General features: G+C 37.8%; 1 protein-coding gene across 4 annotated transcripts in view; it reads right to left on the bottom strand.

Annotated features, from left to right (window-relative positions):
- Nucleotides 1-4813: 4813 nt before the first annotated feature.
- Nucleotides 4814-13928, bottom strand: part of GLRA2 (glycine receptor alpha 2) — a 193885-nt gene continuing 184770 nt past the window's right edge. For 3 of the 4 annotated variants that reach the window (XM_081043158.1, XM_081043157.1, XM_081043159.1), the window contains one exon: nt 4822-6352. In XM_081043158.1, coding sequence (XP_080899284.1) covers nt 6074-6352 — 279 coding nt within the window. In that variant the 3' untranslated portion in view covers nt 4822-6073. Of the gene's footprint in view, nt 6353-13928 lie in introns of all 4 variants that reach the window. The other variant, XM_081043156.1, reaches the window with a different exon arrangement.

A 13928-nucleotide genomic window follows, 5' to 3' on the forward strand; every position in this document is an offset into this window, starting at 1 on the left:
GTTGAACACTTGTTAAGGGCTAATAATTGTTCTAAGCACTTGACATGAATTGACTAATTTAAATTTCTTTAGAATTCTGTGAAATAGGTATTATTTACACATTAGAACTCTGATGCATAGACAATTTTGAACCTTTGCCCAGAGGCTCACAGCTAGTAAAAGCAGAACTGAGATTTGATCCCAGGCAATCTCACACCAGCAATTGCATGCTCAACCACTAAGCGAGATCTGGCTGAATCTGTATGTACTTACACTGGGCTAGGTACCTGGAAGGTGGTACAAAATTAGACACAATGGATACCCGTACTGGGCTGAATAGTGTTCCCCCAAAATTCATGTCCACTCGGGATTTCAGAATGTGACCTCATTTGGAAATAGGGTCTTTGCAGCTAAAATTAGTTAAGATGAGGTCCTACTGGATTAAGGTGGACCCTATAAATTGTCCTTATAAGCAGAGGCAGATTTGCAAACAGACAGATACACAGAAGGAAGACAGCCATGTGAAGATGGAGGCAGAAATTAGAGTGATGCAGCTACAAGCTAAGAATGCCAAGAACTGTCAGCAACCTCCAGAAGCTAGGAAGAGGCAAGGAAGTATTCTTCTCTAGAGCCTTCAGAGGAAACATGGCCCAGAACTGTGGGTTACTGCCGGAGCCAGAGGATCCCAAACCTCAGATTACAAACAAATTAAGGTGGATAGGAAGAGAAATGAGAACTAATATTTACTCAATACCCATTAAGTGGCAGATAACCAATCAATTTAGTCCTGACCTACAATTGTATGAGGTAGATATTACTATGTTGTATTTTACAGTAGCTTCAGTCCTGGGCCATTAAAGCATTGCCCAAGGACACCCTGCAAATTTGCGACAGAGGGAGAATTTGAACTCACATCTGACCCCACAAACTATGCCTTTACCACCATGCCACCTGCCTACTGGAAGAATGGGCAAATAATCATGTGGACATAGAATAATTTAAAGGAGAGAAATTGCCCTTTCTAACTTTCTCTACTTGGGATACATGGAAAAAAGCTCATGGGAGTAATTAGAAAAGAACCAGGATAGAATTCATGGGATTTGGGTTCTGAGCCCAAAGTTACATGAACACACTGTGTGATACGGGGCACGTCATGTTATCGCTCTGGGTCTTGGTCCTGTTAAGGTATGACATTAACAGTCAGATATTAGGTGAGGATTAACTTTGAATGCTATTTGTTAGAAAAATTATCTGAAACTTAGAAATAGGCAAAAAAAAGCTTACAGGTACTCTTTCAGTGCGGTATTGGGCTTGACATTGTATTGTCTGGGCTATTTTACTACTCTGTAGAGGCAGAAGAGAATGTGTCGAATTTTGTTCAATGGAAATGCAAATAGTTTCTGTCCAAAGAAGAGATAACCCCAAAGGTTACTGTTTATGGCCTTGATGGACATCGACCACTTTTGTATCTAACCCAGGAAACTTATCCTAACATTGCTTATAAATACCTAATTTCTCAAGTGCTTTTTTGGTTGGTTTTAGCGTTTTACTGTTTTTAAAAATCAATTCATAAGTTAAATATAATTTTTGACATGTTAATTTTATATTTGCATGAGAATCATGATTTTATCTTTTTGAAAATTATGCTTTGAGAGTATTTTGGTAGAAAGCCTCAAATCTACAACCATTCTGGAATCTCTGGGTCCTCGGAGAGGAAGGCCAGTGTGATTACATGCTTCACAAAGAGCACCACCAAGCTTTGCTCACCTCTTTGGAGGTGCATTCACCTATTTATAACTCATTTGTGCCAAAGTGATAATGTACTTTTAAATGCTGGCTCATGGTCTAAAGACATCTAATACACACTACCCTCAGCTTGAAGGAAACTATATTCGTTGTTATTTCTAAAGTGCATTTTCACCAAAGTAGGACTATTGCATCTTTTCTTATGTGGGGGCATGTGTGACCCTATGAAGGTCCCTCCTTCAAAAATTGAAATAAACCTTGTAAATTGAATTCCATTGGTCTTTTTTTTCAACCCCAGTATCTTTTAGGCCATTAAGTCACATAACATAGTGACTGAAGGTGTTCTTCATGCTGTATGGACAATTTTGAGCTATATCTCTTATGGATTTTCAACAGCAATACTTGATTATATGCCTTCCTTTACCAATTTATTTCATCATCCCTGAGGGTGGGTCAGAGGTACTGTGACTTTTTATTTCCAAGCTTTCATTTTCCTAGACAGTGTGGTTATAGTGAACGGCTATAGGAAACTGCTGAATGTTCAACTTCTAACGTGGTAGGTGACTTTGGGTGAGGTATTGAACTCGTAGAGCTTCTGTTTATCTATTGATAGATATGGATGGATATTGATTCTTTGTAATCTGGCCACCTTGGATGATCATTAGAATTGAATGCTGTTATAGATACCATAACATGTTGATATGTGGAAAGTACTATGTCAATATGAGGTTGTCGTGTTATCTTTAGTTCTAGTTTGTGATCTATGAAGAGCATGCATTACTTGAATCATTCAAATTATACTTAAAAAAAAAGAAATCAAAAACCAAGTTGGTGAAAATAAAGAAAAGCTTAAAGGAGACGTTGAAAGTTGACAAAAGAATATCTGGCGGACATATGATTTATATTCATCCCACAAATTGGCTTCAGGCTTAAACTAAGAATTGCATAAATTAAAATAAAATTGCCAAATAGATTTTTTTCCAAAGCTGTGAATCATGTAGTATGGAATTTTGTGCTGTGTTTTAGTTAGAAATTTCTTGTTTTATATTAATGGAGTAAGCAAAATGTAAAATGATATTCATTTAATCATTTTTTAAAATTAAAGTTTATTGTGTTGACAATATTCATTTAATCTTTATTGGAAGTTTGACTTTCAGATTTTGGCAGCTCTGTTCAGTGGCATGGATGAGGAGCTTAATGCTAACACTGTTTAAAGAATTTTTTAAAATCTACAACCAGTCTGGTTTGTAGCATCAGTTTTGAGCCAAGGTGTTTGAAAATACCATAAAGAATCTTAAGCCTTAAGTCATCTTGATGTGTTCTTAAAGCCCAGTGGTGGGAATTGAAAAATGTTTAAAAGACAAATCCCCCAATAACCCATTATCTGATAAATGGTGGCAGTCGTTGGTTACCTCATATTATTGCTTGAGTGGGGAAAACTTACATAACTTTGTCAATAGGCACAGCTTATCCTCCTTCACCAACTTTTCCCTGGTGATAGGAATAATATTCACTGGGCACTTGAGCTTTGGCAGGCATTGCAGAGAGCCCATGAAAACATAGCCACAACAAGCTTTCTTCCAGAAGCTTCCAATCTCGTGAAATCAGGAGGCACGTTCTCTTCCTCAGAGCCATGATTTTACTCTTAAAACTATTTTCCTTCAAATCCTGTTATGAAGAAAATGTCTTAAATAAAATCTCCAATAACATTATAGGGGGATTATCTATTTCATCAGACTATGTGACTCTCAAACTCCTTTCCCTGAGATTTTTATCTTATTTATGTAATCCAAATCAGTACATTCAAGAGTTCTTTCCATTGAATGCAGACTAGAATTAGAGGAAAGCCAAGAATCCCTCTTCCATCCACGACAACTTTACCTACTTAAGTCGCTGACAGATATGTTTAGAGGTGAATACTTTTAAAATTTTCTAATGTGGGGGCCATGGCTCCCAGAAAATTACATGGTATATACATTGAGTAGACATGGTCATTTAGCTGAGGATTTCCCCCCAAGGCACATCCCAATTCTGCCATATGCAGCATCACAAGCTAGTGACCTAGCTCTTCCTAGGTCGCTCACGGATTCAGGCCCATTTTTGGGAGGCATTTTAGCCTCAGTGTTACTGTTTTGTAGTGGGAGGAAGAGACTCGAGACCCATCAAAGACTTGGCTTATTTTTGGGGAGAGGAATGTGCAATAAGACAGAAATAGTGTTTCAGAAAGGATGACACAAAAAGCCTGGCGTTAATCTCGCCAGGGTTAGACACTGTGAAGCTTTTTACCCAGTGGATAACTAACACTAGTCATAATAACAATAATTTTGTTATTCTCTATTAGTTATTGAGAATTTGCTATGTGTGAGACTCTGAGCTAATGGCTTTACTTGCATTTTTCTCAGTTTATCCTCTTCAAAATCTATGAAACAGGAACTACCCAGAAAAGTCAGGTAACTTATCCAAGATCAAACTGTTGATATGTGACCGGGCTAGTCTTCTTATCTCCAAAATTCATGCTTTTAGCCATTCTGCAATATTCCTCCCTATGGAAATGATCAATATTTGAATAGGGTTAAATGGCCATAAATATTGACTTATGAATTCACATCTTTCTGAAAATGTTATAATGGATATCTTTGGTTAAGGAAAATCTAGGTCAAGATGAGTTATCTCTACTTCACTGGGGTTCTCAGAAAGCTTTTTCATTTTGGAACTTCATTCCTGACAAAATCAAGATGGGTAGGTGGACAGGTTGATCTTTTGTATTTCTTTTCACTTTGAGATTTTGTGATGCCTCAGTATTCTTGGAACATTTCCAGATCTCATATGAAGTATCCAGTGTTAGATTCTGCTTACAATAACTGCTAATGTTTCCACGTCTCCATGTCCCTATTTCTACAATGAGAATACATATTTTTTCTTTCTTCATGGGGATACTCTAAGCTACTATTATATTACAAGAATAATATAATAGCCTTATAAATTCTTCAAGCTTAGGAGGAAGACCAGAAACAAAAATCCAAGCTACTGTTGTCATCTAAATTATTCACATTGCAGTGCAAAAAGAGAAAGACTCTTGGAGAAGTTTTGTGGCACACTCAGCTTTATTGAAATTGAACAAGTACTTTTTTTAAATAATCCCTTTTACAGCACATGTAAAATTTAATTTTTTCATTATGTTTTTACAGGTTGTCTTTTATCTGAGTAAGCAAAAATATGTCTTTTATTTTTTTTTTCTTACTTAAAACATGTAGCCAGGATTCAAACCACGTAGCTCTGGTACCAAAAAGGCAACGGGTTATGAAAATCACAGTACAATTTTAAAATTCTTTAAGTTAGTTAAGGATATTTAAAACGATATTCACTTGGGTTGACAGTAGAAATCATGGGTCAGTTGACATTAGGACTAGTAGTTACACCTACAATGAGAGCAGTAATGGGAAGTTCAGGCTAATATGAGCTACACCATTCAGGACACACCATCTCCATAAATACTGTGGCCAAGAGGTTGCGATGGCTAAATGACACTTGAGCACTTCACACGTAAATACAGCCAAAGCGAAAAACATAGTGCGCTAACTGGATCTAAAATAAAATGGGCGTTCATTTTTAAGAGGGTATACTATCAAATCAATTACACGAGACACAATTTAAACCCCAAAATTACATCTAGGAAAGAAAAAGAATAAAATGCACACCCACACAGACAGTAAAATAGAAATCTGTTCTTTGTGATTGGTGTTTATTTTTTGTTGTTGCTTTTTTTGATAAGTAGAAATAATCTGTGACCCACAAAAGGATTTCTCTGGTGAAACACTGATTACAGACATTGTAAAGAACTTAGCTCAGGAGGCTTGTTTTAAAAATGAGGCAGCATTTTCCTGAAAAAAGTTTGGTCCTCAGCTCACTGTAGGCTAGTCACTATGGTCAGATGGTAAGCATTTTCCGTGTGTGTGTGTGTGTGTGTGTGTTTGTGTGTGTTTGTGTGTGTGTGTGTGTGTTTTAAGCCAACTTTTCAGTACCAGAATTCGTCAAAACCAAACCAAAAGACAAATTGCACTCGAGAACTTGGCCTTGCATATCATGTCTAATCGATTCATCATCTGAGAGAACAATGCTAAAGACTATGAACGGAATTACACTCACGTGATTCTGCAACACCTCAATTTTGTGCAAACATTTTCCTTCATTGCCAGATAACTTACAGGTGCCAGGAAACCTGCCCCATTGTCCTCCCTCCCCCATCCCCCAGTCTTCTCCTCTGTCAAAGTGATATAAAGACAATTTCACTGTGTATATACAAGCACAACACTTTAGGCAAGAAGGTCCCAGGGTCTGAAGGGCACATCTATTTCTTGTGGACATCCTCATGCCGAATGATCTTGTATGTGATCCAGTAGAAGATGTTGAAAATGAGGAAGGCCAATGGGAAGGCAGCTCGAGATATTGTGTCAATCCTTTTTGCCCGGTCCACAAACTTCTTCTTGATGGCATCTGCATCTTTTGGGGGTGCTGGGAGCGGGTTGGCAGGTGTGGCCTTGACAGCTGTTCCATCCTTCACTTGGAGGCAATGACCCATCCCATAACCACTGAAATTAAAACGACTTTCACGAGTAACATCTTCTTCCTGGGAAAATAAAGACAAAGGAAGCACAGATTGGTTGTCAGTCAAATCAGACGGAAGATGCTTAAAATTCTTCAGAAGTAAAAGGCTAAATCACAGTTAACTGGTGGCATGGGGGGCTTTTGGGCTGGGTAGTTTTCTTTCAAGTTTAACTCTATTATTCATGGAACAGATACAGTTCATTAACTTTTCAGGCTGAGAAATTAAGGGTAAGACTAATGACTTTGTGGTCATTTTCATTAATTAACAAACAGAAACACCTACATTATATTTAGCACTGACTTTCCCAAAATCATGTTTATTAATCCATAGCTTTGAATACACTGTTTTAAAGCCAAGTCTCCAAATCCCAAAAGTACACTCTAAATCTCTCGAGGACCACTTGTTCATTTCTTTCCTTCCTTCCTTCCTTCCTTCCTTCCTTCCTTCCTTCCTTCCTTCCTTCCTTCCTTCCTTCCTTCCTTCCTTCCTTTCTTCAAAAACGCGTGTACTGAACCCCTGCTATGTACCTGGCCCTGTGCTAGAAATTTCTAGTACTATGGCCCACCCATTCACAACCCAGTTCTATCTATTAACATTGACTTTAATAGTAGATATAAGATTAGCCATTTAAATGTATACGTTTCCCCTCCAACCCTCTAATTCATTTTGGTTATATGACAGAGATTAAATAGTCATTATTTGCTGTTGAATATTTCTACCATGGCTAATTTTTCTGCTGTTGATTTTTATCATTGATTCTTTGGCTGATTATTTATCTCTACCATATTTAAACATTTTAGCTGATGTCAGTAGTATTTTGTGTTGATTATTTCTACATGAATTGAATAAAAGACTGAAAAATTGCATTTATTCCTGGGAGTAAAGAGTAAATACCCTTAGTAGAGACAAATGTATAGAATCTTGGTGTGAGGTTGCGTCAAAATGGTGGAGTTGAAAAGGCAGGATTGAAATGACCTACTTAATAAAAATTTAGTTGTAAATAGCCATCAATTGAATCTCCTTCTGCAACTAGATTATTGCCTTCCACGACACTATGCAAATCCTTTGAATAAGCAGAGGCACTGCACTCTTTACCTTGCCAGATAATAATACTGGTTATATTTCCCCAAAGACATAAAAAATTGGTATTCATGTTTTATTTCATCAATGTTTGTTTCATGTCAATAGTGCCTTAGGCCACAGATAAAATATATAATGAAAGAAGGACTATTAACATAATATGAATGACAACCCAACTGTAATCCGAATGGTACAGCAAGGACAAATTGTATCTTGTGTATTGAAATGAGTTTTGTAAGGTCAACAGGAGATCCATGGATAGGTAAGGAAAGTAAGAAGAGTATTTCAGTTAATTATACTTTATCCTGTACAAAATGGGGAGTAAGAGAGTATATGGTTTAAAGAAGTACAAGGACTTCAGAATGGTTAGACTATGTTATAGTATATGTACTCGGATGGTGACTACAGAACCTGGAAGGAAAGACAGATTGGCTTCCATGTGGCTCTCTTAGCTAGATTAGTACCCAGGGGCCACTTCCCTCTGTGGGAGATTACACGTAGCCTGAACATGAAGAGGAGAATCCAACAGAGTCCTTGAGGCCTTTGGCTTATCGGCACTGCCCCCCATAATACAGTACCTCTGATGAGGCCAGCCCTAAACGTGGCTAGATGTTGCATTGCAACCTGCCAATGACTAGGGGGGATTTGAGCTGGAGAGATAGCAGATGTGAATCATTGCCAAACACTCCATGTCACCCTTCACTGTATAGATCAGATCTCTAGGAAAATCAGGCTAGAAAACAGAAGGCTCATTTACCTGATTAGTTCTTATCAATGAATGCATCTAGTACTACCAATAGCAGACATTAATCATAACTTTCAATCAGCCCATGTATGCCAGGAAGATCAGGCCAAAGCTCTTATAATAAAGTAACTGTAAAACTACTTTATAAAACCATCTGCCCAGTACTTTTATTTATATGGGACTGTCCTATACAAGTTGGTTCAAGATACTCTGTCTCATTTCTTAACAAAATTTATTGAGAGATTTTTTATTCAACAATGAATTGTTGAGTGCTGAATCTATGGCAAGCATTATGCTAGGTGCTGGGAGAGAGTTGATGAAGTTGGACAAGGGCCCTACCTGCATGGAGCTTTCAGAAACCAGTGGAAGAAGCAACCTAAAGGCATTATCATGAAAGGAAGCTGGCAAAGAAGACTAGCCTGACATTAGAGTTCTTCCATGTACTCAGCTATACAAGCTCAATAATGTAGATGTAAATTGGACTCAGATTCAGGTATTCAATCGGTTTTCTTTGCCTTAAAATCTGAATGAGATATTTCATGGATGTAAAAGTTTCAATTTAGTGTAGTATTTCAAAAGATGGAATAAAAAGATATTAATCATTGCAGTGTCATTGGAACACGTATTCAGTACTTCGTGAAAAAGGAAGCACAGAGATCATTAGGGGGAGGGCATGTGCTTATCACATGGGTTATAGGCCTTCTTGGACATCCTGTTACTAATTGGTAATTAAGTTTCAACCATTGAGAGAAGTAGAAATGGTGCCAGTTGGTTTAGTAAAGAGAGATCCACACTAGGAATTTTGGGTATTTGGGTTCTAGGCCTGGCTCCAAGGGTTATAAGCTGTGTTGATCTTAGGGAAGATATTTATTCTCTCAAGGATCTCATTCCCAAAATGTTGAGGCTGGACTTGATCGGTGTGTCTCAGCTTTGGCTGCCAGGGAACTTTTATGAATATACGTATGCCTGCCTCCCCTCTCAGCCCCTTCCAGACCAATTGAATGAGAATCTCTGGGAATGAGAACTGAGAATCTGTAGTTTTAAAAATCTAGTGACTCTAATGCAAAAGGTTGGAAACCAGTGGCCTACATGAGCTCTGATGTCCAGCTCTAAAATGCTGAACCTACTCTATATTACTGAGTCTAAAATTACTTTTCAAATGGAAACAATCCCTCGAAAAACATTTCCCCTTATCTGCCTAAATTTACCAGCTGTTTATTTTTCCCATAGCTATAGAATCTTGCAAATTGCTGTTCTTTTTCACCTCTATAAACATTTAGAAACTCATGATTAAGCATATAGTTTACTGTTTGAGTGAGATAAGATTATTTTAAAATTCCTGGGCCCCTGAAGAAATAGAAAGGGTAGTAAACTGGTGACCTGTGTTTAGCATATAAAACAAAAGGAAACTCAAATACACATGTCTGTGTTTCTTTTTAGATTGACTCATTCATTTAATGTCTATGGTCTTTCTTCACGTACTATGAACGGGCAGCTGAAGAGGTCAACTCGTTCACTTAACTACCAGAGCTAGAATAGAATGATGCCAGGTTAGGTTATCATTATGTAGTATATTTCCATGCAAACTGTGGGTGCTTAATAAGTATTTGTTGAATAATGAACAAAAGGGAATTTAAAGAGGTTTTGCTCTATGGTTGAAAATAGTTTCCTTATTCATTCAACATTATTTCAAATTATGCATCTTAGCATAGTTGCAGCTAATTAAATCAATTCTTTAAAACTCTTCACCACAAAAATAAATCTATCGTAGGTAGAAATTATCCATTTAATGTTTCATACACAGGAGATATGAATGCTAGTTTAAGGTCTTCTTATTTACCACTATGACTCATTCAGTGCCTTAAATATGGAACCTTAAATTATCCACATCAAAGGGTATGGTTTTGATTCAGAAAACGTAATTGCAACCAATTTGAATTTTTGTGTTATAATGAAGGACTAATTGCCTTTATAGCAGGTTCAGAATAAAATGTTATGGTAATATGGCAAGATTCCTATATGAGGGCAAAATGGAGATGAGCCTGAGTCACGGATAAACTGAAGCTAAAATAAAAAACAATCTGTAGGCACAGCTTAGTTGAACATATTCACAGGGAGAGTCAGTTAGATCTTCTCAGTAAGAATAGAACTTTAGGCATATATTATCCATTTCTTCTAATTAGCCAGGAAACCAGTTAGTTAATTATTGCTGCTGACCAGCCATCTTCAGTAACTTTAACTAGAAAACATTTCTGGCTCACTCTGTTTTGTTAGTCACTGGTTAAATTCCCACAGGAAATGAATCATCCAGTCAAAATTTCAATATATACAATTTCTATATCCCACTTTGCTAAAATCTTAAATCTTGTCTGCTGTATGAAGCACTGCCATGGCACTATGCAATTTGTTTGAGACTTGTTTATTTTACGCAATTTCACTTATTGCAAAATTTACCCATTCCTGTGTTTGGAATAACTCTTGTCTAGATGTGAAATTGGACCTAAAGCATCACCAGAATTGCATTGTAGTGAATTGTTTGTTAAAAGAAAATGATTTCATATATTTGATCCCTTTTACCCTCATCTACCACTCCCCTCTCCCCCTACCCTCTGGTAACCACTAAACTATTGTCTGTGTCTATGAGTTTTTGTTTCTTCATTTGTTTGTCTTGTTCCTTTGTTTTCAGTTTTATATACCACATAGACTTTAATTTAAAAAAAGAAAATGATTTCAATATAATTTAAAAATTTGGTACTTATAAAATGAAAGATTTTAGCAGAGCGCATAGTTTCAATTACTCTTTCATGTGCTAGAGAGAAGGAAATAAAGACTCCTGAAAATTGGGGTAAGGGAAAATTCTTTCCATCACGTTTCTCACCCAGATTTTATCATTGGATTGAGTCTCCCTTCTGTTGGAATAAGAAATTTCTCAGTTGGAACAGAGGTTGTAGTGAGCCTCGATCAATGCCACGACATGAAGGGGTCTCCAGCCCTCTTTAGGAAACAGTATGAGTCCAAACACACACACAAAAAGGCCCCTGAGCAAATGAAGGCTGGATGATGCTTAATCGTAGGCCTGCCAGTTTCTATCACCTGGACTTGGGGAAGTGGGATGGCCTTGAGCAATGTGCCATTCTTGTAGCCTCAGTTTCAGCCGCTGTATCACGGGGACTTGGGAATAGATGTGAATAATAAATAGATATCGTTTATTGATTATGACTGTATACCGTGCACTTAAATCTGCAGTCAATACTATCAGCAAACCTACTCTACAAATTACATGCTTCCTGTGGAAATTGAGGCTTAGAGAAGTTACGTGGCTTCCTAAAGTTATATTGCTAATAAATATTGAAGCTGAGATTGAAATCCAGGTCTGTCTAATTCCAAAGACTCTGGAAGTCTTTGATTTTTATGAACTTGCCTCTATAAAATCCCAGAAGGCTTCCATTCAAGATTATGGATGAAGATCTGACTGAACTTTGTAGAATATCGAAGTTGAAATAAAGTAAACCAAATATAACCCCTTGTTGCTTAACGATGTGTGGTAAAATGAATTAAAACGATCAAAGAGTCATTTTGGGAAGACAGTGAACACAGTTTCTCCAAAGGAAAGTATATGGGTGGATCGTCTCTTTTTCATTGAAGGATATTATTATTATTGATTTTTGAAGAAGAGTCTTCTGATATTCATTTCTTGAGCACTTGCCATCCATGTATTTATATTTCCAACAGATATTCATTGGGTGTCCATGATGTGCCAGGTTTGTGGTGGGGATACCGCAATGAACAAGAAGACAAAGCCTCTGCTTTTTGGGAGTTTACATTCTAGTGGGGAACACAGATAGTGACATGTAAAAAAATGATACACACATATGCAAACACATATATACATACATGTGTATATGTATTCACAAGACAATGCCACACTCACACACACACACACATATGCACACACAGAGATAATGATGGATACTTTGAAGAAAAACAAAGAGACTTGAGAGAGGTTAGTGGCAGGGAAATGGATGTTTTAGATTGAGTGGTCAGAAAAGGTCCAAGGGGATGCCAGGTGCTATGCCATGTGCTGGGGATCCAGTGGTGAGCAAAATAAATCAGATTCTCGCCTTCAAGGAGTTGGCAACCTCGAGATGAAGAGAAAAATAAAATAATCACACAAATACATAATTACTAGCTATGATAAGGGCTCTGAAGGAAAATTATAGGGTGCTATGAGAACTTATTAATGGGGGTCCTGGTCTAATCTGACAGATAGAAGCTTTTCCCCGAGGAAGTGATATTTCATTAGAGATGTGAAAAATGAGAGGCATTAAAGAAGTGAAAGCAGAGTTGGGAGATGTCTGAGATGGGAGGGTTTGCTGTAACTGAGAGATGGTAGTATGGCTCCTGAAATGCAGGAGGAAGGTGGGGTGAGAAGTTTCAGAAATGACGAGGGGCTAGATTGTGTAGGGCCTTGCAAACCATCTGCCTGTTGGGAGCTTGATTTTAAGAACTAAGGGAAGGAAAAGATGAATGAGACCTTGGCTGTTGGGGGTGGGGGGCATAGAGAACTAAATAGAGTTGAAGAGAGATATTCTTGAGGTATGTACAGAGGTTTGTTGGTATTTAGATGAGCCTGAAGTCTCCAGAGTTGGTGAGGTTATACTGCTGAGATATACAAATCATCTGATTACCCTAATTTGGAAAAGACTCTGTAGCTATCTGTTGGATTTTAGTATTCATTTCTAATTTTGCATTTTACTATTATTTTTAAAGGTTTGCTTCCCAATCCTATTGAAGAATAGGTAGTCAGGGACTGGATTTTGATAGCTGATTTCCACAGTTGTCTTTACTCACTGGAGGGTGAGCTGCTGGGAGCGTGCCCACATCATCTCTGTAGCCCTATTTCCTAGTACAACTCTGGCCCAATGGTAGTTATTCAGTAACTGTGCTTGGAATAACCCTCTTGATCTCGAGTAATGGCTCAGAAAGGTTGTGCTCCCTGTGGGAGAGGAGGGGACAGCGATTATCTCCTAGCTGATTTCTCTCTTTGGCAATTGCAGTCCTTTCTGCAGCCTCTGGATCAATCTTCCCCAAAGAACTTCTGTTCTATCGCTCTCACTACAGACTCAGCCTTGATATTGTAGAGGAGCAGAGGAAAACACGGGGATAGGATCAGAAAGGCTTGGGTTGAATTCACAACTTCACTGCCTCCTAGATTTGTGAGTTTAGGACAGTTCCTCAACTTTTTTGTTCTTCTATTTTCTCAGTCTTTAAAATGAAGAGATTAGCCATTTGTCCATTTTCTGAGTTTGAGTATAGTCCTATAATGCTGGCTAGCATATTGCCTTAAGGCTAATCCCTAGCTGTTTGATATGTTTATGACTTTTCTTCCCAACCATACAGTAGACAGCATGCAAATAAGATCTTAATGTCTTTATCCTACTCCTGCCCTGATACCTTCTACCAGGGTTGGCTTCAAGAGAATGCATATTGTGCAGTTGCACTAATGCTCTGTTGTAGCCATCTTGAAATTCATCATAATTTTTGAATATGGACCCCACATTTTCATTTTGCGTTGGGTCCCACAAATTTTGAAGCCAGCCCTGCTTTCTGCTGTAGTAGAATTGATGGAATGCCATTGGCCGATTGCTTCCATTTCCAGCCTTAATACTTTTCAAAAGTTTTTCATCTCCTTAATGACCACTCCCAAGCTCCTGTGTGTGACATTCAAGGATAACCTGTGTCCTGCCTTTTACCTACATCTCAGGGTTTCAT

Source organism: Rhinolophus hipposideros (genome assembly GCF_964194185.1).
Source record: "Rhinolophus hipposideros genome assembly, chromosome: X".
Classification (NCBI taxonomy): domain Eukaryota; kingdom Metazoa; phylum Chordata; class Mammalia; order Chiroptera; family Rhinolophidae; genus Rhinolophus; species Rhinolophus hipposideros.